The sequence below is a fragment of the Dermochelys coriacea genome, chromosome 7 (assembly GCF_009764565.3).
Source record: "Dermochelys coriacea isolate rDerCor1 chromosome 7, rDerCor1.pri.v4, whole genome shotgun sequence".
Classification (NCBI taxonomy): Eukaryota; Metazoa; Chordata; order Testudines; family Dermochelyidae; genus Dermochelys; species Dermochelys coriacea.
Window position 1 is genome coordinate 31,081,053 of NC_050074.1, and position 25,107 is coordinate 31,106,159.

The 25,107-nt window shown below is 58.6% G+C and overlaps 1 protein-coding gene across 1 annotated transcript; it reads right to left on the reverse strand.

The window, feature by feature from the left end:
* Nucleotides 1-848: 848 nt before the first annotated feature.
* Nucleotides 849-23,433, reverse strand: PLCB3 (phospholipase C beta 3). The gene is given in 40 exon segments (XM_038410111.2): nucleotides 849-1,256; nucleotides 1,540-1,586; nucleotides 1,589-1,625; nucleotides 1,868-1,925; nucleotides 2,343-2,432; nucleotides 2,520-2,596; nucleotides 2,910-3,054; nucleotides 3,481-3,697; nucleotides 3,896-3,931; nucleotides 4,276-4,320; nucleotides 4,323-4,343; nucleotides 4,346-4,406; nucleotides 4,743-4,834; nucleotides 5,054-5,158; nucleotides 5,648-5,747; nucleotides 5,908-5,969; nucleotides 5,972-6,065; nucleotides 6,264-6,418; nucleotides 6,711-6,835; nucleotides 7,069-7,153; nucleotides 7,538-7,634; nucleotides 7,901-7,968; nucleotides 8,257-8,370; nucleotides 11,370-11,556; nucleotides 11,884-11,968; nucleotides 12,082-12,164; nucleotides 13,485-13,645; nucleotides 14,395-14,541; nucleotides 14,727-14,893; nucleotides 15,252-15,352; nucleotides 15,435-15,510; nucleotides 15,822-15,852; nucleotides 15,855-15,874; nucleotides 16,132-16,177; nucleotides 16,180-16,210; nucleotides 16,831-16,923; nucleotides 16,925-16,972; nucleotides 17,708-17,776; nucleotides 19,212-19,289; nucleotides 23,190-23,433. Coding segments are annotated over 40 exon segments (3,609 nt in total). The 5' UTR covers nucleotides 23,289-23,433; the 3' UTR covers nucleotides 849-1,100.
* Between the last annotated feature and the right edge of the window lie 1,674 nt (nucleotides 23,434-25,107).

Here is a 25,107-nt window from a genome sequence, read left to right on the forward strand (position 1 = left end):
TGTGCTAGCTCAGCGGGGACATGCCCTTAGCTGGGGGGGACAACCCAGGCACCAGTGTTTACCTCTGCACTACAGTGGGCTGTGAACCTGCTGAAGGGGGTGGAGTCGTCGAACAGGGAGGGACCCTCCTCTCACACTCCCAAGTGCCAGCTGAGAGTCACAGAGCAGCAGCTATGTAGGGGGATGATACCTCCTCCCCCCCCCCCACAGCCCAGCAGTGGTTTTGGGGGGTAGATTTAGCCCAGCCCACAGCAGGTGCACTGCACCTTGGGTTCATAGGGGGAGCTGCTCTGTGGGCAAGACTCCCCCCACCAGAGAAGAGGCTAGTCACTCCCTGCAGGCAGGATTTATTGAAATTCCACATTACAGACAGCCAGGAAAAAAGTTACAGTCAGGGGCATTTTACCCCCATCCACTCCCCCAGTACAAAATAATCTGTAGAAGAATAAAAGGCTCTTATGTTACATCTGTCCCTGGGGAAGGGGCAGTGTCACACCCAGCTGCCCCCCACACACAAAAAAACTATAAAGATACAAATCAATAAAAAATAGGATAAAAAAAGATTTTATATAAAAATAACCCTTTTTATCCTGCTGAGGTTCCCCCCAAGGATTAGCCCCAGGTCATGGGGGGGCACAACAGGTTACCCCCCACAATCTCATCTTTGGGTGGGGGTTGTCAGGGCAGGGAACAGCCCCCACTTCACAATAAGGCAGCCCCCTGGCAGCATCAAGCCCCCTGAATAATCTGTGGGGCAGCCTCCCCAGAGGCATCAAGGTGGGGATCGCTGATTAAAAAAGTAAAAATGTATAAAAGTGTGTCTTAGTGTATTTGCAGTGGCCCCACCCCATATAGCCCCCACCTCTTAGAACACCCCAAAAGCAGAGACTCTGTGTGCCCCACTGGCCCATTGCATGGAGGGGGCACTGTGCCACCTCCCTCTCCCCCCACAGCACATGCTGGTTGTAGAGAATGTGGAGGAGGTTCCAGGGCGACCCCACGTCTCAGCAGTGGTCTCCCCAGTGGAGTGGCTGGGGAGGCTGCATCTCCCAGCACGGTGTTCTCTGCAGCAGGAGCTCCGTGCCAGGCCCCCAGCTGCTTCACAGCACGGTGCTCTCATCCTCCTCTTCCTGAGGGACAGCAGGGGGGTGCCCATTTTTCACCCCCACCTCCAGCTCGGCTTGGAGGAAGCAGCGGATCTCCTGGGGCAGTGCCTGTGCCTCCAGCTCGCATTCCCGCTCCAGCTCCTCCACCAGCTGCAGGGGAGGGGAGAGGGGTGTTGCTGGGGGACACAATGGGAAAGACCCCCAGCCCCCACAGCTGTACTAGGGCCTGAAGCTGCACAATCTCTCCTCTACACTGCATGATGGGCCCACAGCTCCTCCCAACATGCAGGCATCCAGTGCTCTCCGGGGATGACCCTAGAACAGCACCAGCCCCCACCTACAGCACTCACTCCTGCAAGGTTTCCCCTGCTAGGGCAACTTGGCCCATGGGAGACACCCCCGGCACTGCCAGTTCCACCCCCTCCATACTCACCCTGGGCTCCTCTTCTTCAATTTGCTGTAGGATTTCCTGGTGCCCCCCACAAGCTTCTCCTGGCGCCGCTTCTGGGCTTCCTCCAGCTGCAGAGAGGGCAAGAGAGCGTTTCTGGGGGGAGCAGACCAAGGGAAAGGGGTGCTGCGAGCCTGTCACTGCCCAGGGAATGGATGAGGGGCAGGATTAGTAGGAGAGCTGCCCCCACTAATGCTCAGATCTTACAGGGATCCCATACATCTGGGGAAGCACAAGTGGGGCAGCTGGCTGTTCTCTCCCCCCGGAATGGTCGATGTGGGAGGCAGAGCGAGGCAACATGGGGGGCACTCACCCTGCGGATGGAATTCACCGATTCATTGATGTGTCTCCTGTTAATCTCGGTCAGCTCCCTGGAGGGATATGGGGGAGGAAGAGACAGACCATCAGGCAGGACAGCCCCTTCCCATAATGGGTCAACTCCAGCCTGACCACGCTCAGAACTGGCTGGGACATACACATCCCTGTGCTGGGAGGGCGGGGGTATGCCCCATCTATCCCCCAGTGACACAGGGATCCCTGACCCAGGATTCATATTGCCTCCCCTCCCCACTGCTCCCATGTGCACTGCGGTCCAAAGCCCTAGCCCAGCCCCAGGAGTGGCAGGACATGTGACCTCCCCCAGCACTGGCCCCACCCCTGCTAGCTCCCTCCTTCCCTGTTCCACCCCTAGCCCCCGCCCGCACTCACCCCTTCCCCCTCCCCAGCAGCTCACTCCTCTCCCCACATCGGCCCAACGCCGCTAGCTCCCACCTGCCCCTGCCACTCACACGTCTTTCTTCTGCTTCTCCCGGGATTTGGCCTCTGTGATGCTGTTGTGCCGCTTGCGGTCCAGGATTTTCTGCAGCTCCTTCTTCTCCCTGGGGCGGGGCACAGAGATCTATCAGCCTTGGGGGAGCAGTGTACTGGGGAAACTGCCATCACCTGCCCCCACCCCCAGTACCCACCTCTCACTTGTCTCCTTGACTCTCTTCAGCTGGGCAGCCTGGCAGTCCTGGGCAATTTCCCGCAGCCGCTGCTGGGCCTTGTGGGTGGGTGGGGACGGACAGGAGCAGTGTCAGGGCATTTGCTGTTAGATCCCTGACCCTGGCACCCTCCCTTCCCCCAAACTCCCCTCCCAGCTAGCAATTCCGTTCTGCCCCCCACCGAAGCGCTCCCCTTGCGTTCCACGCCCCCATCCCCTCCCTCCCCGCTCCAGAACCCTTTCCCCGATACCCATGTGAAGTTACCATGCGGTTGCAGGGGATCTTTGGGAGCTGCCCTGTGCCCTCCTCCGAAAGGGCACCTGTTTCAGCTGCCCCTTATTCTGATGCTCCTTTGCCCGCCCTCCTAGGTACCTGTTGCAGGTGCTCCTTTTTGCGGGCTCTCTCCACCTGGTGCTGGGTTTCCCGCAGCTGCAGCAGTCCCCGCAGCTGCCCCTCCTGCAGCTCCAGCTTCTGCCGAGACACTTCCTGCTCCAGTGCCTCCAGCGAGCCATTGGCACTGCAAGGGACACAGACAGTCAGCATGGTGGATGCTGTGGGTCGGGACTGAGGGGCAGAGTTGGAGGGGAGGAACCCAGGACTGAGGTAACAGGAGACTGTGGGTCGGGATTGAGAGGCACCGGCAGAGCTGGGATAATGGGGATTGCGGCTGGGGATTGAGGGGCAGAGTTGGGGGGGAATCCTAGGGCTGGAATAACTGGGGGGTGGGATGGGACTGAGGTGCAGAGTTGGAGGGAGGAACCCAGGACTGAGGTAACAGGAGACTGTGGGTCAGGATTGAGAGGTACCAGCAGAGCTGGGATAATGGGGGCTGCGGATGGGGATTGAGGGGCAGAGTTGCAGGGGGGAATCCTAGGGCTGGAATAACCGGGGACTGTGGGAGAGGCAGTGGTAGGGGCTGAAGGTCACTTCAGGGGCCACTTACTCCTGGTGCCCACGGCGCAGGCTCCGCTCCACTTGGGAGCGGCGCCGGAGGCTGTCGCTGTGCAGCTGGTTAGCCCGGGTGCTCTGCTTCTTGTTGAGGCTGGAGATGTTCTTCATGTGCTTCTTGCGTAGCTCCTTCAGCTCCCGGTACTGCTTCTTCAGCAGCTTGATGTAGCCCTTTTGCTGCCGCAGCTCCTCCAGGGACTGGGGGGCCACCTCTGGAACAGAGTGAGGGAAGGAGGGTCTCAGCATCCCCCAATCCCTGCATACACAGGAAGCCAGTGCTGAGATGCAGCTGCCTTTGGGGAGGGGCACAGGGGGCTGGTAACAACAAAGCTGCTTCCTCCCATCACCCCCAAGCTGAGGGATGTGGGGTCAGTGGGAGGCAGCGTCCCATGCTTGGGCGCAGTCCTTACCTGCGAGGACGCTGGCAATGAGGTCGTCCCTTTGCCCTGCAGGGAGGAGGCGGCAGTGGTTAGGGGAGGCATGAGGAGAAAACTCCTCCCAATCTCTTTCAGCCCCCCAAAGGGCTACAGTTCTGAAGACTGGACTGGATCTCACGGGTCTCTGCCATTATGAACCCCACACACGCCACTGGGATTGGCTCCATTGCACCATGACTCTGTACTCCCCATCCCAGGAGAACCCCCCATCCTCATGCAGCCTGAGAATCCCGCCCCTTATAGGGGACACTCCCTCTCCTACATTAAAGGAAAGCCCCACCCAGCAGAGGGTGCCTCCCCCAGCTTATAACCTTGGCCCCCCAATGGGGACAGGAATCAGGGATCCCCCTTGCCTGGGCTGGCGACACTAGGGCTGCCGGCAGGGGGCAGCAGGACATGGGTGGCTGTCGGGGATCTGTGGGGGCTCGGCCACCACATCAGCTCGCTGCTTCCCAGGCGTTTCCCGCGGCTTCTCTGCATTCTCCTGGGGAAGAGAGGGGTTCAAGGATGGGTTCAGTGGGAGAGACAGAGGGCTCTCCCCTCAACCTGTCCTCAAGATCCACCCCCCATCAAAACGCCTGTTGACTCCTTCCTAGAGCCCCCACCAAGCCATACCTCTAGACGGAGTGAGATCCCGCCCCTCACCAGTACCCCATTATCCTCAGACTCAGATCCACTGCCCCCAACTCGCCCTAAGCACCCCATCTGATACCCCATTCTGCTTCTCCCTCAGAGCCACTACTGCACACAGCCTCTCTCTCCCAGATCCATTGGCCCCAATCCCCCCCGTTCTGGTACCCTATGCCCATCCCCCACTCACCTCGCTGTCTCCAATCAGTGCCACCAGTTGTTTTGCCCGCTGGTCCATGAGGCTGACGTGTTTAATGGGGTTGATCAGGGCCTCTGCGTAGTCTAAGGGGTAGAAGTAGGAGGCTGAAAGATGCACGGGAGGGAAATTCCCCCCAAGTCCCCACCACAGCCCCCCCGTTTACCCTCTCCGCCCCCCACCACGCCCCAGGCCACACTCCTTCATCCCTCCAAATAGACACCCTCTTCCAGAGACACCTCATCAGCCCCAGCGCCCCTCCAGCCAGCCCCACAGCAGGACACACTCCCGTCTGTCCCCCATACCCTGGTGGTCGTCTGGGATATAGTCATTGGCTTCTGTGTAGACCAGCAGGGCGGGCAGGCTCAGGGGCTGGTTGCTCTCACTGCGCAGGCAGATGTAGTGGTACCCTGGTCGGGAGAGCACAGAGACAGGAGGGGGGGGTCAGACCAGACCAAATGGGCAGGAGCACCTGGGGTTTATGGGATCACTGTGCCCCCCCCCATTGTTGGGGGCTGGGTAGGGAGTGCCCCATGCCAAGCTCACCATCCTCAGGGGACGGGGACAAGGCTGCTCACAGGGCCCCAAGGCGGGAGGGCTGACAGAACTGTAGGGGGCAAGAGCAATGTATCATGGGGCACGGCAGGGGAACACAGCACGTCCTGCACCCTGCTTGCCTGAAGCAGGGCATAATGGGGACCACTGCAGGGGGTTCTGGGTAATTCACATCTCACAAATCCCCTCCCCATTGCCTCAGTGACAGGCTAGAGTAATGCATAGACGGGACCAGGTCTAACGCTCATGGCGGGAGATTGTGGGGTAACCAGCACGTCCCCCATCCCCCCATTGCCTTGGCGACAGGTGGGGTGGGGGCAGGGACCCCAGGCGGCTCCGCTTACCGGACCGGATGGCTGAGACAGGCAGGATCCGGTGCCCGACAAATTTACCCCCCTCCTCAAAGACAGCAATGCGCAGGGATGCCAGCGTGGGCAGCACTACCTGGGAGAGCAAAGTGGGTGTTATCAGCTGCCCCTGGGACCCACAGGAAGGGAGATCACCCACACCTGGGCTGGGGCAGAGACTGGTCACTCTTCCGGCCCTGCCCACCCAGCGTTATCAGCTGCCCCGTCTCCTCCCACCGCTGCTCCAGCAGCCTTACCTTGGGGAAAACGAAGGGCTCCTCATCCCAGACGGGGTTGAAGGAGTTCCCCTGGGACGGCGCGTCCGGAACTTGCGCTTGTGTCGACGGGGAGGCCAAATGTCTACTTCCACGTAGATGCCCACTCGCTTGTCTGATAGGAACTGCCCCGAGATTATCTGGGGGGGGGGTTGTGGAGGGGGAGGAGAGAGGGTCAGAGTCACTAGTGACCGCCCACATACCTCTGATCTGACCTGACACCCCCACGTGCCCCTGACAAGCCCCAGCCCCACATGCCCCCATGCCCACATACCCATGTGCCCGCAACACACCTCATGCCCACCAGGATGGGTTGGCGGCAGCCCCCCAGCTCTCACCTTGACCTTGACCATGTTGGCCACAATGCCATCCACAATGTTCTCAGTGAAGGGGTCAAAGGGCTTGTCCTCACGCCGCATGAACTCGGGCTTCAGCAGGTACCCGCTGCGCCGGTTGTACTCAAACATGCCCAGGTTCAGCTGCATTGGCAGGTCTGGAGAGTAACAGGACCCCCATGAAGAGGTGGAGATTAGGGGCAGGGCACTGAAAGACTGTGGGGAACTCCTCATTCACCCCCTCACCCCCGACATCACTGGCACAGCCTCAGTGTGGGAGGGGGTGCCAAATTAATGGCACTAAGAGAGAGGTGCTGAGGGAACATGACCCAGTAATGACTCCTAGGGACTCCAATCGCACTGGGGTCCCCCTGCACCAGGGATTGAGAGGCACTGGCAGAGCTGCGGGATAGCTGTGGGCTGCAGGTCACGACTGAGGGGGATCCTCACCGAGGGACTGGAAATTGAGTGCCACCATCTGGCAGCCGGCGTTCCAGAAGAGCTGGGGCATGTAATTGGAGGAGTCGACCCGTGTGCCCTTGGGGTAGATGCGGCTTAGCTGTTTCTTGTTGTATCTGGGCACATGGCGGGGTGTCAAGGTAGTAGGAGACAGTGGCCAACAATCCCTACCCAGGAGCACCCGCCCCTACCCTGCAGCTCACCATCTCCTATGAACCAACCTTCCCTTTTCCTGCCCTCCCCACTATCCCCCCACTGCTCTCTGCCCTCCCACCAAATCTACTTCTGCCCTCCCCAGTACCCCCATCACCACAGCTCCCTGCTCCCAGTTCTGCCCCCGGCAGGATACTCGACAAATTCCATGGGGCTCTTGGTGAGCTGCTCCAGCCCCTTGGTCTCCACGAAGGACGACATCTCGAAGGACTTGTCCCGCTCTGTGGGCAGTAAGGGGGAGTGCATTAGTGCCCCCCTGTGGAGAAATCCCTTCCAGCGGCATCAGCCCCCAGCCACACCTCCATGGTCAGCAACCCCAACCCTCCACTGAGCCCACCCAGACAACCCTGCCTCCCCACAGTCCCGCCAAATAGCCCTCCTCAAATTCCCCTCCCCCTAGACCATCACACCCCATCCATCCTCACAGACATCCTTGCCCACTCCTCCACTCTCGCTCCCCTTGCCCCTCAAATCCTATCCCCCCATAACTCCCTAAGCATTCTGCCCGCAACCAAGCCCACTGCACAAAGAGCTCCTACCCCCAGCCTCTCAGATCTTAGCGTCCCGCACCTCTCTGCCCCCCCCAGACAGTCCCCCACACTCACTGCTGGCAGCCTGGAAGGATTTGAATTTGACGGGTTCAATGTAATTCACCAGTGTGGACATCTCCTCAGTGGCATTCACCTCGCTGCTGGCCGTGCCCTGCGGGGGGGGAGGTGAAGGGTCAGGGCAGCCAACTTGCAGGTCCCAAGGCCATTTTCCCAAGAAGTAAAGTCCTCTCTGCAAAGGTTCGGGGGCTGGGCAGGCACAGCTGGCTATCGACCCCCCACATCTGCCATCTCAGTGCTGCTCACATCCTAGTCACCCCCCCTAGTAACCCCCCACCCATGTTACAAAGCAGGGAACAGGAGGGGACACCCCTCCCTCAGGGCAGCCCCCGGAAATGGAGCCCCATGGCCCCCCTTTACCTCATCTGTTGTGGGCTTCTTGGGATCTGGCTGCTCTTCCTCCTCCTCTTCGCTGTCAGCCTCCCGGTCTGGGGTGGGGGGAGAAGGGTTAGACACACCCACCCACCCTTAACCCCCCCCGACAGTCACTCCACCCCCTGCCCCCCACCAGGAGACCCAACCTCGCTGCCCTCCAGCCTCCCCACGTTCCTCTGCATGGGACTGTCACTCCAATGCCCTGGCTCCAAACCCCACCACAGTCCCCTTCCACACACAGGCCCCACATCACTCAGACCCCTCCTCCCACCCCACCCCCCCGGGCGCTGATGTGGGGGGGGGATGTTAGGGATGGGACATGCTTCTTCCTCCCCACTCACCAATGGATTTACGGGGCTCTGCCAGCTTGGCCAGTCTCTCCGGTGGCGCCTTCTCCTCCCCATTGGCAATGACCGGAGGGGTGGCCCCCTTGTGCTGCTCGACATAGGGGGAACCTGGAGGGGGAGGGGTGTGAGCACCAGAGCTGGGGGGGCACCTTGTCCCCCAGCTCCCCAGTGACACAGGAAAGAGGGGGTGGACCCCACATTTAGAAGGGATGTTTCATTGTGCAGATCCCACAGCAGACCCATAGCAACCATGGGGGGTATCATATTCCTTCCCCCCCACAAAGGGAAAGCTCCATGGGCAGGGAACATGCTGCATGTTTGTGGGGAGAGGGGAGATCGCGGGCAGAGCCTGGAAGGGAAGCACTGCCCGATTCCTCTCTCAGCAGCTCGGGCGGCGGCCAGGCTTGTCTATGCCCAAGCTGTCCCTGAGGTTGGTGGGGAAAGGAAGTACAGAGCCCAGGGTACTTGGCAGGAGGGAGAATGAGGGTGGCACTGGACATGGGGGCAGTGAGCGCAGATCCGGGGGTAAGTATCCGGCCGGGGGTGGCACTAGCTGGGAAGGGGTATATACCCCATGGGAGCCAGGACGGATTCAGGGTACATACCCGGGGGGCGGATCCAAGGTGCATACCCTGTCGGGGGTGGGGCACACTGGCTGAGGAGGGGTATGTACCCGTGGAGGCAGATCCAGGACAATCTCCTGTCTGTCTGTCTCTCTCTCATTTTTTACATCCATGTGCGGAATGAATTTTGTTATGTGCACCAATATGGAGATGATGTGACATATCACCCACTACGTAGCCTACAGGAAGCTGGAGGAGGTGCATACCAGCTTCATGGACAAGAAGGACAAGCTCATAACCCATCTACAATGAATCCAAGGAGCGGGCCAGGTTTGTACAGCTCCCCCAGACCCTGCCTCAGTTTCCCTCTCCATACCTGGGGACAAGGATTTCCTCTCCCAGAGGGTTTGGTGGTTGGGCTGGGATAAAGTGCTGCTGCCAGAAACCCTGGAGACCCTTCCCTATGTTCACCCCATGCTGGGGCCCCCTGCTTGCTGGGGACCCTCCCCTCTTCACCCCATGTTTCCCCCCCCCCATTGTTGGGGGAGTCTGCCCCTTCATTTAGCCCATGCTTCCCCTCACCCTCTGAGAAATCCCATCCCCCTCCTTTACCTCGTGGGTGTCCCCTGCCCTCTGGGAATCCCTCCCCTCTGTTCACCCATGTTGACCGCCACCCTCTGGGGATCCCTCCGCCCCAGTTTACTCCTTGCCAGCTTCCGCCAATCTCCATTGGTGGAATCTCTCTCTCCATTCACTGCCTGCTGGCCCTCAGTGCCCTCTGGGCATTCCCCTTTCCCCCACCCCACATGCACTCCAACCATCACAAGGGGAGCAATGAGCCATTAGCCAGGGGCCATCAGCTTGAATGGGTGGGTGTGGAAATGCAGATGTGTGTATGCGTGCACACGCTCATGAGTGTGTTGGAGGGTGTGGATGAATGTGTGTTAGAGTCCAACACCAGGTGCACTAGTGTGTTAGCATCCGTGTGTGCTAGAACATGCACGTCCACGTGTGCTAGAATATGCACATTGTGTGTGTTCACCAGCATAGATTGGAGTGTGCACGTGCCCTGGGACATTTGAACGAATGTGTTAGAGAATGGGCATGTGCACTACAGCATGTGTTACTGGGCATGTGAACACAAACACAAACATGTTCCGAGGAATGGAAAACCTGTCTTATGAAAGGAGACTCAAGGAGCTTGGCTTGTTTAGCCTAACCAAAAGAAGGTTGAGGGGAGAGATGATTGCTCTCTATAAATATATCAGAGGGATAAATACTGGAGAGGGAGAGGAATTATTTAAGCTCAGTACCAATGTGGACACAAGAATAAATGGATATAAACTGGTCATTGGGAAGTTTAGACTTGAAATTAGACAAAGGTTTCTAACCATCAGAGGAGTGAAGTTTTGGAATAGCCTTCAAGGGAAGCAGTGGGGGCAAAAGACCTATCTGGCTTTAAGATTAAACTCAATAAGTTTATGGAGGAGATGGTATGATGGGATAACATGATTTTGGTAATTAATTGATCTTTAAATATTCATGGTAAATAGGCCCAATGGCCTGTGATGGGATGTTAGATGGGGTGGGATCTGAGTTACTACAGAAAATTCTTTCCTGGGTATCAGGCTGGTGAATCTTGCCCATATGCTCAGGGTTTAGCTGATCGCTATATTTGGGGTCAGGAAGGAATTTTCCTCTAGGGCAGATTGGAAGAGACCCTGGAGGTTTTTCGCCTTCCTCTGTAGCATGGGGCACAGGTCACTTGCTGGAGGATTTTCTGCTCCTTGAAGTCTTTAAACCATGATTTCAGGACTTCAATAGCTCAGACATAGGTGAGAAGTTTTTCACAGGAGGGGGTGGGTGAGATTCTGTGGCCTGCGTTGTGCAGGAGGTCGGACTAGATGATCATAATGGTCCCTTCTGACCTTAGTATCTATGAATCTAAACCTCCATATTGGTGCATATAACAAAATTCATGTGGTGGGGGTGGGGCCAAGGGGTTCGGAGTGTGGGAGGGGCTCAGAGCTGGGGCAGAGGATTGGGGTGTGGGGGAAGTGAGGGATCTGGCTGGGTGTGCAGGCTGTGGGGTGGGGCTCCCCAGGGATACAGTGGAGAGAAGACTCCCCCCACGCTCTCTCCCCCACAGCAGCATCTGGGCTGCAGGAGAGAGGCGCCTGTCCCCTGTCCACAGCAGGTGCAGACTGGGCTGGGTTGGACAAAGGGCGCCTGTCCCCCAGCTGCAGCAGGTCTGGGGCTGGGCTGGGGCCGGTGGAGGGGTGTCGTGGCAGGGGCTTGGGGAGAGGTGCTTAATAGGCAGCTGTGCAGCCACACAACTTAGAGGGAACTTAGATCCAGGGTACACACCCTGTGTGGGGGAGGGTGGCACTGGCTGGGGAGGGGTACGTACCCGGCGGGGATCCAGGTTACATACCCTGTGGAGGGTGGGCGCACTGGCTGGGGAGGGGTACGTACCCGGCGGGGGGGATCCAGGTTACATACCCTGTGGAGGGTGGGGCGCGCTGGCTGGGGAGGGGTACGTACCTGGCGGGGGCGAGGGCAGATCCCCAAGGCCTGGCCCCGCGTCGCTCACTGTGGACTCCAGCAGGCGCTTGCGGATGCTGCTCCCCTCGGGGCCCTTGCTTGCCCGCCGCTGCCGCCGCTTCTTGTTCTTCACCAGGATGCGGCCCATCAGCTCCTGGGGGCTGGGCAGCACCACTCCTGGTTGCAGCTGGGGGGGACAAGAGTTAGAACAGGGCCAGTCAGCCATGTGGGGATGGAGACTCCATGGACACCCCCATTCTCTCCCCCCAAACCCCACTGACCCTTCTCCTCCATGCCCAGATATTCATGACCCATTCATCCACCCCCCCGATCCTCCCCCCACTCTCCCAAATACCCCCAACCCTGACCTCCAGCTTCTTGATACATCTGCCCCCCATTCCTGGATACCCCTCCTCCTCCTCTCCCCTTGGTACCTCACCCCCCACCTAGATATGCCTCTTTCTTGCCCCCATTTCTTCCCCGCATTCCTTGCCCCCACTTCAGCCCACCTCACCGGATATTTCTCCAGGGGATCGATCAGTAGTGCATCGCCAAAGATGCTGCGGCAGTACTCGGCCATCTTTGCCTGCTGCTTGGCCCTGAGGGCAGAGTGAAGGGGCCATTAGAACTATGGAGCCCCAGCCTCTCCCAGCAGGACGTGCCCCAGGGAGCAGGATGGGAGCACTGGCGGAGGGCCATGGGGATTACTCACGAGTCAACATGGTTCTCAAAGGACAGGATGACAGGGAACGGGGAGGTCTTGAAAGCGCTTTCAGCAATGGCCTCAATCACCTCCTAGAGCCGGGGGAGATCATAGTCAGGGCTGGCATAACAAAGGGCTGCTGGTTGGGACTGAGTGCACCAGCAGAGCTGGGGGAGTCCAGAACTGGAACATCAGGGGACTGTGGGTCAGGAACTCAGGACCTGGGGGGGTCCCTAGTATCTTAATGGAATTGTCACAATCCTGGTGAAGCTGACAAACAAATTAGGGAGATGTGGTCTAGAGTATATTACTATCAGAGGGGTGCCAAACTGGATGAAAGGTCCTACTCAAAGGACAGTTATCAATGGTTTGCTGTCAAACCGGGGAGGGGGTGGAGGGAGAGGAAAGTAGTATCCAGTGGGGTCCCACAGCTCGCCCAAGGGTCAGTCCTGGGTCCAGTACCATTGCACATTTTCAGTAATGACATGGATAATGGAGTGGAGAGTGTGCTCATAACATGTGTGGATGACCCCAAGCTGGGAGGCGTTGCAAGCACTTTGTAGGGCAGGCTTAGAAATCAGAACGACCTTGCCAAATTAGAGAAGAGGTCTGAAATCAATGAGATGAAATTCAATAAAGACAAGTGCAGAGTATTGCACTTAGGAAACTAAAATCAGATGCACAATTACAAAATGGGGAAGACCTGGCTATGTTACTGTATAGCTGAGATGGAGCTGGGGCTGATAGTGAACCACAATTCGAATGAATCAACAACATGATGCTGTTGTGACAAAGGCTATATAATTTTTTTGGGGGTTATTAACAGGTATGTCGTATGTACGACATGGGAGGTAACGCCCTACCTCTACTCAGCACTGGGGAAGCCTCAGCTGCAGTACTGGTGTCAGTTGTCCGGTTCTGGGCATCACACTCAGGAAAGATGTGGACAAATGGAGAGTCCAGAGGTGAGCAACAAGAACGCTAGAAGATTTAGAAACCCTGACCTAGAAGTTAAAAAACTGGACTTTTTTAGTCATGAGAAAAAAGAAGACTGAGGGGACCCACTAACACTCTTCCAATAGGTTAAGGGCTGCTATGAAGAGAATGGGGCTCAATTGTTCTCCATCGCCCCTGAAGACAGGACCCTAATGGGCTTGATCTGCAGCAAGGGAGAATTAGGCCAGATGTGAGGCAGAACTGTCGGACTCTAAGGATAGCTCAGCTCTGGGACAGGCTTCCGGGAGGTTGGACTCCCCATCACTGGAGGTGTTTAAGAACCGGTTGGACAAACTCCTGTCAGGGAGGGTCGATGTTATTGTCCTGCTTCAGTCACAGGGGGCCGGACTTGGCGGCCTCTTGTGGCCCCTCCACTCTGGAGCAGGGGGAGGGTCCCAGGGTGCATCCATCAGTACCTTGAAAGGGATCGCGGTTGTCATGGTGAAGCCGTGCGTGATGAAGGGCTCTTCGTCCTGGGGCCGCCCCTTCCAGCAGTCAAGTTCGATGCAGCGGCAGCCGCTCAGCAGCACCTGGCGATACATCTCCACCGGAGAAGTTTTCCCCGTCAGCTGGCCGCGCTGGGGCGGGAGGGAAAGGCGTCAGCATCAGCACCCCATGGACGCCCTGATTCCAAACGCACAGACCCACGCCCATACGCACAGACCCCCGGCGCACAGCCCTGACCCCGTAAACCCACCCATGCCACAGACTCCCACCCAACCCCCATACTCATCTCACAGACCCCCGACCCAGCCCACCCATACGGACCCTCAGACACAGCCCTGACCCCGCAAACCCATACTCAATTTACAGATCCCCGCCCATATATACAGACCCCCCAGCACACAGCCCTGACCCTGCCCATACACACAAACACAAACCATTGATCCCCCAACCCCCAGACCCTTCCACGCGCACACCCACCTCGCATGTTTACCCCACCAACTACCACCACAGGGAGGAGAACAGGGGTCTATGAGGGGGGACGTGCTAGGGCCATCCCTAGGGACGCCGAGGTCCCCCAGACCACCTTGGCAGTTGCGGAGCTCAGAGCATGCTAGGGGACAGCCTCCCCAATACCTGCAAGGTAGGTGTTGTGGGAGGGGTGATGGGGGGCAGTTGGGCCCCCCCGCACCATGAGGGAGGGGTTTATGGGGGGCTAGTCGGGGGGGAGGGACTGTACATGTGAGGTAGGTTTTGGTGGGAGGAATTGATGGAGGGGTGGTTTCAGGGACCCCCCCCCGTATCTGTGAGGGAACAGCTCGATGGGGAGCACCTGTACCTGTGAAGGAGGGGTCGATGGGGGGCGGTCTAGAGGCCCCGTACCTGTGAGGTATGTGTTGTGGGAGGAGTTGATGAAGTAGCTGCTCAGTGGCTGACTCATGTCGTCGCTCAGGTCCAGCTTTTCAGGGGGGACGATGCTGTTCTCCTCCCCACCCAGGTAGCGCCCGAACCCTTCCATGGACATCTGGTCTGGGGGGGGGGGGCAGGAGGTTAGTGAGGATGACCAGCCCACAGCAGGGTGCCCAGTCCTTCCCACCCCCCTACTGCCATTCCCCTCCCCAGTCTCCCTCAGCCCTGTCCCAGGGTTCCCCGCCAGCCCTGCCACTCCCAGCTAGCTCTTCCCTCCCCTGCCCCCTCACTCCCCAGGGGCTCACCGCGCTCCAGGAACTGGCGGTTGGGCTCGTACTTGTCGATCAGCTGGCGCACCTGGGCACAGCTGAGGGGGGGGTATAGCACCTCATTCAGTCGCGGGTCCCGCTGCCGCTGGTTGATGAAATCCATCAGCTGGTCCAGGCTCAGGTAGGGTTTCCCCTTCGCCCCACTGTGGGGGCAGAGATGTTACCCACCAGGCAACACCCTCCACAGGCAACCTCACCCCCACAGCACCCCCCCATATGGCAGATCACTGCCATCCCAGTTAGCTGCTGAACCCCCCCTCCCCCAACCTCCCTGGTGGCTGGGAGCCTTCCTTCCCCCCCCCCAACACACAACTCCTCCCCCTGCGGCATCCCCAGTGCCACCCTGCCAGACAATGGACCCTCTCCAGATAGGTTCCCCCCTGCCCCCGATTCCCAGACTTCCCCCTGCTCCTTACAGTGGACCCTCTGCTGCAGCCCCAAGGTCATGCCCCAAACACGGGCCCACCCTCCCAGTAGCACCCCAGGGGAGCTGGCACTCACATCTCCAGCAGGATTTTGTCAATGTCAGGGCGCAGACAGAGCTTGTTCAGGAAGTGCTCGAAGATCTCCAGGGTGAACTCGTCCGGCTTTATTGACTCACTCTGAGGGGAATAACAAGGGTGAATGTCAGTCACTGGGGGGCACGAGGTAGCTGAGGTGAGTGGCTGGTAGGGAGGGACGTACCCGATTGAAGTTAAGGCCACAGGACTCCAGAGCTGTCTCCACGCGCTTCTTATCGGCCGAGAACATCTTCAGGATGCTGGGGAGACAGGAGAGCGGGAATCCTGCGGTTCGGACTGAGGGGCACCAGCAGAGCAAGGGTTGGAGGGGCAGGCTGTGGGTCAGGACTGAGGGACACCAGCAGCGCTCAGGTTGGGGGGGGGGCTGTGGGTCAGGATTGAGGGGCACCAGCAGAGCAGTAGTTGGAGTGGGGCTGTGGGTCGGGACTGAGGGGCACCAGCAGAGCTCATCTTCAGTCAGGGAGTTTGGAAACAACACCTATGGGCCTGGTGGGGCCCTGGCTGCTCCCTACTACAGTAAAGGGAGCAGGAGGCAGGGCGGGAAACTTACTTCTTCACTGGGATCCGGCTCTCCTGGTTCACTGGAGTTTGAGCCGGGTGTAGCTGAGGGAAGGAAACAAGACAGAGGTTACAGAGCAGCAAAGCCTGGCCAGACACCACTCACCATAGTCAGCTCTGCAGTGGGGTGCACGAGCTGTTATACAGGGATCCCTTGCCCAGTGTTGGATACAGATGCTTCTGGGGTGGGGTGCAGGGGCTGCGTACGGAATGCCTTTCCTGGTGCTGGGATGCAGCCACCTCTAGAGGTAGGGCACACAAGCTATTTATATAGGGACCACTTGCCCCATGCGAAGACTTACGTTTTCTGCAGGAAGGTGTTGCGAGATGCATTTTGGGCCAGAATGTCATAGCCAGTTTGAACAGCTCCTCGGTCCAGACCTGGAGGAACAGTGTGGGGGAAAAGAGATGAGAGACCGTAGGGCTGCTGCCCCCTCCTCCCCTATGTCAAGGATGCCCTCTCCACACCACCATCAGTGAGCCAATATGGTTGCGCTCCATGGGACATAGTTTCTAGGCACCACCCTTTCCCGACCCCATCTGAGACGCACCCTCCAATCTTCACCCCCACTCACTTGGCAACCCCAGCCATCCACTACCCCACCCTTCTCCATTTCCAGGGTCTTCCAGCACATTGCTGATTACCCTGCTCGGTCCCCCACGGACTATAGGCACCTTTCTGCCAAACCCCTCCCCCATGGACTCCCCTCCATTCCCCCCCCACCCCGTACTGTCCCCCGTGTCCTGCCCCCCGATGCCCATTGCTTACTCCTCACTCACCTTCCCTCACTGGCCAGTCCCCCTCCCCCATCCACATCTCCCTCCATTCCCCCAGGCACTCAAACTGTCCCCCATTCCCAGTATCCCCTTTTCCACCCACCCCTGTCAGCCCCCACTCCAATATCCCCCACGCCACAGTTGGCAACACTCCCATTCATTCCCCCTCCTATTGCCAACCCTGGCCCCCTGCCAGCTGCCGCTCTACCCACCATGCACCCCACCTTGGCCACGTCCTCCTGCACCGCCATGAAGTTCAGGAAGCTGATGTTTACGAGGTCCGGGCCATGCACCACAGTCAGCAGGTTCTCCTCGGGCCCGCGGCTCTGAGCCCCCCAATCCCAGCATCTCCCGCAACTTGGGGTCCTGCCCATGGGTTGTGGGAGACAGCGTGAGCCAGCAATGCTCTGCCTGCCAGCAGAGAGTGCTGTAACATCACCCCCCGCCCCCATGAGGAGCAGCACTGGGCAGCTCAGCCAATCAGGGTTAAAACCACCCCCCACTCCAGGCATCTCTGGGATCATGAGCCAGTGCCCGGCTCCCCTGCCGTGCCCCCCACTGTGTTTTGTAGGGTCTCCCAGCACAGGCCAGGAATAGGCCCCCAGTGCATTATGGGAGGATCTCCCAGGCACTGTATTCCTCTCCCACATCAGGCATGGCTCCCCCGCACAAGTGAGGGGAGTGTTAGACCTAACCCTGCCCCTCACTCTCCCGGCTCCGTCCTGGAAGCTGTCTTCCCATGACACCTGTCTTCCCATGACAAGGAATTTGCAGATGCTCCCTAACTGGGGCCCAGGGTGGGGCCCCGGAACCTAAAGAGGGAGGGGGCGGAGCTCGGTAGGGATCACAGCTCCCCAGCCAACCCACACTGGCCATGGGGAAGCTGGAATGGAAGACAAGGTTCCTTATTGTAGGGTCTCCCTTGTAGGGGGGGCGGCATGCGCCAGTTTATTATTGAAGAGTCTCCCTCCATCCCTTCTCTTTTGTTGTCATAGGGCATCTCCCCGCATGTGAGGAGAGTGGGCTACAGGCACCCGTTTGTGATTGTATGATCTCTTCACCCCCCACTCTCAGCTGGTCCTGGCAGAGCCCCTCCCCCACCTTTGGGATTCTGGCATAGCGCCCAGTCCGCGTGTCTCGAATGGAGCTGATGTCCAAGATGTCAACTTCCTGCCAGGGACAAAAAGAGGGGTGGGGGGAGATGCCCCTTAGAGCTGGAGCAGTGCCGGAGGTGGGGTGGGGAGGAGTTCAGTTCCTGCCTAACGGTCCAGGCTCTGGGCACCAATCCCAGCCACATGTAAAGCAGCTGCCAAGGCAGGCAAATCCTGTGGAACTGCTGCTGGGGGAATCCCTGCTGCATCTCCTCCCCCCTCCACCTCGCCTCCAGGATCCTGTACCCACCCTCAGCACAGGAGGGCAGGGACACCAGGACAGGAAATGGGGGGTGACACAGGATAGGGGGCTATGTGGGTCCAGGAGTAAGGAAAGCTTAGGAGAGGGACCATCTGGGGCCTGGAAGAGGGAGACGGCCCCACCCCTTGGGGTGTGCGGGCAGCAGTGGGGGGGCATTTCCTGTGTGAGGCCTGAGTGGCTGTGCTGGCAGGTCATGGGAAAGGGCAGAGAGGGAGAGAGGCCAAGCCAGAAACGCTCTCCCCCACATTCCCACCCATGGCGAGGGAGAAACCACAGCAGAGCTTGGAACCTGCCCACCCTTTGTAGCTGAAAGTACAAGAATTTCCACACAGTCCCTTGAGAGGGGACCTACGGCAGCCCCCCTCCCTCTCAAGCCAGCCACCAGGAGGTGTCTCAAAACTAGCCGCCCTTGGGAAACCAACCTAATTCAACAGAGGGGCCGGAGAGCAGCAAGAGCGAAGAGGCAGGGTAGGGGCAGGAAACCTGGAATGCAGACTGAATCAAATTCAACTCTCCCACCACTCAGCACCCCCCAGTTCTGCCCTCCTCACCTCTACTCTCCCCCCCATCCCACTACCCCCAACCCTCTGCCCCCCTCCGCAAGAACCACCCACTCCTAAGAATGTATCAACACCATAAATCAGGCAGTAGGGGTGGGGCATGCTGGGGAGACAAGACTGGGGGAAGGAGGGCTCACCCCCCAAACTGAACCTGGCGAGGGAGGGGGCAGGCAGATGACCGCCCCTTGGCACCACCCCAGCAAATTCCTGCCAAACAGGCCTGGTGGCTCAGCCCCAAGAGCAAGTGACCCAGCCTCCCAGGCCAGCTCCAGGAGAGCAGCAGCAAGTTCGCTGAGCTCTTGGATATTGCAACCCCAGCGTGTCCCAGCAGGGGGCACTGTGAGGTATGGGGTGGGACCACCATCTGTGGGGGGAGCTCCCATCCAGTGCTGGCCTCTGTCAGCAGGGGGTGCCATAGGAAGGTCTGGCTGGGAAGAAATGGGGGATGGCTGACAGACGTTTCCGGCCATGGGGCCTTTCCCATCTTGCTCCCTGGCTGACCTTGATAAGGGCAGGGAAAGTGCCAAGTGTTTCCGGGCTGTCAGCTCAGCAGGGCTCGATGGGGATGTGGGGAGGAGGCAGAAACCAGCCTCAGCTCAGGCCATGCGATACAAGTGCTGCCAGGGCCCTACCATGTGGGGTGGGTTCCAGTAGAGGAAGAATCCCAAGGGGTCAACCCGCAGCGTCACCAGGGTCTGGGTTGTTGGCTCCTGGGGGCATAGAGAGGAAGGAGTGTCAGTGCAACTGGCTCTGTTCCTGATCCTGACCCACACCCCCCCTGCCAGCCCAGCTCTGGGCTCTTCTCTCCCCCAAATAGCTCTGCCGGTGCCCTCAACCCCAACCCCAACCCATGGCCCCCAGCTATCCCAGGCCTGGGCTCTATCCACCCCCCAGCTCTGCCAGTGCACCTCAATCCCAGCCCACAGCCCCCTGCTATCCCAGTCCTGCCAGGCCCCCTCCCCCCACAGCTCTACCAGTGCCCCTCAACCCCAACCCACAGCCCCCTGTTATCCCAGGTTTTGGTTCCCTCATTCCCTGGCCCCAGCTCTGCTGGTGCCCCTCAATCCCTACCCACTGCCCCCCATTTAGTTTTGCTGGTTTGAGGCCAAAGTTTACTCTGGTGACTTTCCTGCACGTGCCTATCCCTCCGGATGCTTAATGCCCCTCAGCTCTGTGGAGTCCCAGATCTTACTAGATGCAGGTATTTCTGGCAGGGGTGGGCACATAGGGAGTATCAGCCATTGTGAGGGGACAGGGGAGCCCTGGCCTGGAAGCTCTAGTGGGGGGAATTAGCCATAGGCAGAGGGTGGGGGAACCCTGGCCTGGGAGTTCTAATGGAGGGGGCAGGGGGAAATTAGCCATGAGCAGGGGGTGGGTGAGCCCTGGTCTGGGGGTCCAGGACCTTCAGTGCTGGTGGCAATTCACAGTGAGGGTCTCTCCAAGCACAGGCACCCCCATATGGAGCTGTGAATGCATCCTAAGCAGAGAGCACTACCTATCCCAGATCACCCCTCCCCCAGCAAGGCAGGGCACTCCACCAGACTTAACTAGGTCTCCCTCCCCCACATGACAGCATCTTATAGCCCTACCCCAGGGATCAGACACTGGGCAGACATGGTGGGGGTTATTAACTCCCCTTGCTTGGAGAGGCCCCTTGGCTCCCATCCTGGCTCCCCGGGAGCCACGATTCCCCCTAGGCAGTGCATTGTTCAAGTGTGAGGGGGGGTAGGAAATGAATGGAGACCTGATGTGCTTCTTGGTCAATGGCCCCTCTGTGCTGCTGGCTTAAATGCAGAGAGTCGGGGGAGGGGGAGTCAAGAGCCAAATCAGAGACGAGAGAGAGAGAGAGAGAGAGAGAGAGAGAGAGAGAGAGATATTGGGACACAATGGGAGCTCCCGGCTACTCCAGGCCAGAATCATCCAGCAGGGGGCACTGTAGGGAGCAGGGCAGGAGGTGGCTGTGGGGGAGCTTCCAGCTGCTCCAGTCCGGCCTCTCCCAGCAGGGGACGCAGCAGGGAGCATTTGCTGAGGGGATGGGGACTCAGATATCACCTATTCACTTGCATCCGATGAAGTGAGCTGTAGCTCACGAAAGCTTACGCTCAAATAAATGTGTTAGTCTCTAAGGTGCCACAAGTCCTCCTTTTCTTTTTGTTCACTTGGGAAAGACCTTAGACCCCAGATTCAACTGCAATAAAACAGCATCACAAAGCCACTTGTGCCCCAGGACTTTGCCCCAGAGTGGTGCGAAGGGAGTGCCCAAACCCCCAGCCTTCCTAGTACCACCTGTCCCGGGCACTGCCTGGCACCAGCCCAGCTCTGAACTTATAAGGCATGATCTGACACTGCTGCACATCTGAGATAGCAGGGGCTGCGGGTCAGGGGCACCAGCAAAGCTTGGTGGGGGAGCCCAGGGCTGGGATAGCAAGGGGATGAGAGTCGGGGCTGAGGGGTACCAGCAGAGCTGGGGCATGGGAGGGAGGGGCCCTGGGAGGCACCTTGTGGACTTGGCCTGGCCACACTCACAGCTAGTCGGGAAGTGGCTGGGGGGTGGAGCAGTGCTTGGCCAAGGACCTGGGAGCTTGTTTCTCTGAGCTGTGCAAACAGAGTTAGGATTTCACATCCCAGAGCGAAAAAGAAGGGGGGATGCCAGTGCTGGGGGAGGGGGAATCAGAGCACAAGGGGGCTGGGATCAGGAGAGACCTCTCCACTTCCATCCCTAAATCTGGTCCTCCAGTGAAAAGGGGTTTCTCAGTCCTGGCTCTGAGGGCTTCTAACCTGCTGCCATGTCCCAGCCCAGAGGTGGCTGCACCTCTGTACTAAGTCCATGTGTGGGGGTGGGGGGAGGGCTTGAATAAGGCCAGCTCTCAGCCTCTTCCACCCCATACAAATCTGCCCTGGCAACACCCAATTACAGCGTGAGCTGGGCACCCCAGGGTGTCAGGGTTGAATGGGGCATCCTGCTATGGGGTGGGGTGCTCAAGGCAGGGGAGGTTAACCTTCAACTGCATAACCCCTGCTGTGCTTCCACCTCCCAATAACAAGGACAGATACACATGGAGATGTGAGGACAGGTGTCTGGGACCCTTTGCTGCCATCACTAAGGGTTCCAAAGTAGTGCTCGACTCAATCAAACCAACCCATGGGGGGATGACTACAGGTCAGGACTGAGGGGCTCCTGCAGAGCTGGGGGGAGCCCAGGGCTGGGATAGCCAAGGGAGAATGCTCAGGATGGAGGGATAGTCAGAGCTGTTTCTATGCCTCACTAGATGGGGGTCTCTTACCCCCCCCATCTTTATCCCCTGATGGGGTCCTCTCTTTTCCACCTCCCACTTCCTTATTTGGTTTTGGGGGCTGAGCTCCAAGCCACTGGGGAATTGCTGTGTCTGAGATTGCCAATCCAGCTGGTGTAGGGAGGAGGAGCCAGCGAGATCCTATCACCACCCTGGGGTCATGGTTGTAGTTGGGGGAGCAGGTGGGTGTTGTCCCCCCCAAACTGCAAGCCTCAGGACAGGCACAAAATTCTCCCCCACACATGCAGTCCCACTGGCCTAACTGAAGTTTCCCCCAAAATTTAGAAGTCAAACTTCACCCATCCCTGGGGTCTTCCCCAAAATTCCTAGGATGCAGGGGCTCGGTGGACTCCCTCTGGAGGGATACAGGAAGGAATTGGTGCACAAAGTGTGGGGGTATGTGCTGGGAGTGAATGGTGGGGCTGTCCCTAGGGGTCAAGAAGAGAAATTTGAGGGACCCAGGGGGCAGCAGTGATAGGAAGTTTGGGGGGGCTCAACAGAGTCCTTCCCTTGCAAGCCGACTGGATAGTTTGGAGTACAATGCAGGGGGGCTTCAGAGGGCAGGTATGGGAATTTTGGGTAGCTGAGTGAGGCTTTTGGGGGGCACAGGGCAGAGTCTGGGATGCCTGAGCAGGGCATTAGGAAGCTATACAAGGGGCACAGAGAGATCCCTCCATGGACCTGGGGTACATGGCAACACACAGTCCCCAAACGGGATGCAGGAGGGAGGCAAGAAAGACCAGCTGCATAGGGGGCTGGGGAAGATGGGAGTGTCTCCCCTGAGATGTCAAGGGCTCCCCCCAGTATAATTTCCTCCCACTCTATGTCCCTCACCACTGCCAGGCTGCTATATGGGGTCCCCAGGATATTGAGGGGCTTTCTCCTGGTGGGAGTGATGTTGAGGATCTCTCTCCTGGGGGGGGACTTCCCAGGAAGGAGATAGGAGGTGCATGGGGGCTCTCCTCTTCAGGGGAAGGGAGTGGAGGGGGATCTAGGTGCACAGGGGGAGATCTGTCTTCCAGGGAGGGAAGTGCCATGGGGAACTCTCCAGAGGGATGCTGGGAGGAATACAGGGGCTGTGGGAAACCTCTCTCCCTGACAGGGGTCTCTCCCTGGTCAGGAGCAAGAGGTGGAGGGAGGGACGGGAGTGGTGCGTGTGGATATCTCGGGGGGGTGGGGGGGAATCAGGTGCAGGTAGTTTCCCGGGCTGGGGGGCGGTCTCTCCGCGGGAGGGGGAAATCCCCGGGTGCAAGGGTCTCCCGGGACGGGACGGGACTCTCCTGGGACAGGCGAGGATGTCTTTCTCCCCCGACTCACCTCGTCCCATTTGATGAACTTGCTGCCCCGGATCAGGGTCTCGGGGACCCGCAGCGGCTCCAGCTGCAGCGCGTGGACCCCCGGGCGCGCCCCGGCCATGGCTGCACCCAGCGCCCCGGGACACCCAGCCTAGCTACTTCGGCCTCTCCTGCAAGGGCTACGGGCGGGGCGGGCACAGGCGCGGGGGTGGGGGTGGGGCTGACCGAAGAGAGCCTTAAAGAAACAGCCACCGTCCCCAATCCCTCCGGAGGGGGTGCTGCCACTTTAAGAAAAGGGAGGGGGCAGCGAATGGGGGTGGGTGGGGCGCTGGCCCTTTAAGAGACTGCGAGGACTGAGCTACAGGCCCTTTAAGAGACTGGCGGAGGCGCGTGGGGGGGAGAAATATCCTCTTCCTCCCTAGGGAGGGGCAACTTCTTAAAGGGACAGCCACCCCGGAACAGAGGGAAGGTTTTGCAGCATTGTTAGCCCAGGAACATTGACTGGAAGCGCATTACAGAAGTACCAGCCTCCAGAAAGGCTTCCCCCTCCCCCACCTCCTTCCAGAGCTGGGGCCTGGAGAGAGACCCTACAATAACAAACCATCTGGTGCTCCAGTGAGACCCCAGCTCTGATCCCTGCAGCACAGCGCCCTCTAGTGCCAAACTGGGGCGTTGGGGCCAGCACTGACTGCGCGGGGAACGTGCCCCCCTACTGAGCTTTCACAGCACAGCATAGCGCCCCCAACGCGATGCGGGGATATTGGGGTCACCACTGCCTGGGAGGGGAGAGTGCCCCCTACCGAGCCCCCCAGGGGACTCCTGTCCACATCCCAGCCCCGCCCCAACCCACCCCGCAGAGTGTCAGATATTTAACAAAAAGAAAAGGGGGACTTGTGGCACCTTAGAGACTAACAAATTTATTTGAGCATAAGCTTTCGTGAGTTACAGCTCACTTCATCGGATGCATTTGGTGGAAAATACAGTGGGGAGATTTATATAAATATATATATATATTATATAAATACAGTGGTATATAAATCTCCCCACTGTATTTTCCACCAAATGCATCCGATGAAGTGAGCTGTAGCTCACGAAAGCTTATGCTCAAATAAATTTGTTAGTCTCTAAGGTGCCACAAGTACTCCTTTTCTTTTTACAAATACAGACTAACACGGCTGCTACTCTGAAACCAGATATTTAACAGGATCATTGCATAAGCTATCTTGGCCAGCTGCCATAGAGGATACAGCCTTCACTTTCAACTTCCTGAGGGCTGGGATCATGTAAAGAGCAGGGAAGAAGTGGATTCCTATTGCCCCCACCTCCATATCCAGCCCAGGCTTGAAATCCCCCAACTCCATTCCTTTGCAATAGCACCATCCCTCCCCATGCTAGTTGTACTGGGCCCTATTTCCTGTAGGTCCTATGTAAACTATTTTTCATTCTATGGGGCATGGATTGGTAGGGAGCCACTGGAATGGGATGGGGAGCTACACTCCATATAAGCTAACCCTTGCCAACAACTTCCCCCTACTGGAATAGCCCCTCTAAGGATTCAGCCCAAAGGGGGTGTGTAGAAATGTAGGGAAGGCCGGGATTTAATGGGGGAACTGTGTGGGGATGTGCCCCTGATGCTGGGGTTAATGATTCAGGAGCTCGGCTTTAGATCTCAGCTAATACTAAAGGGTCAGACACTGTGCTGCGCAATAAGGCTCCTCAAATCCCTCCATCCCCAAACTCCCTGGGCACCATGCACCCATCCCCCTCTATTTCAGGAACTCACTGCATTTCCCACCACCCCGTCCCTCTTCCCTGGGGGTCTGGTTGCCCCCTATTCCCATACCAGAATCCCCCATTATTCTTCCCCCCATGCCAGGGTCCCCCATTCCCCTCTTGCCAGGGACCCCGTGTGCCCCCATCCCCCTCACCTTTCCTATTCC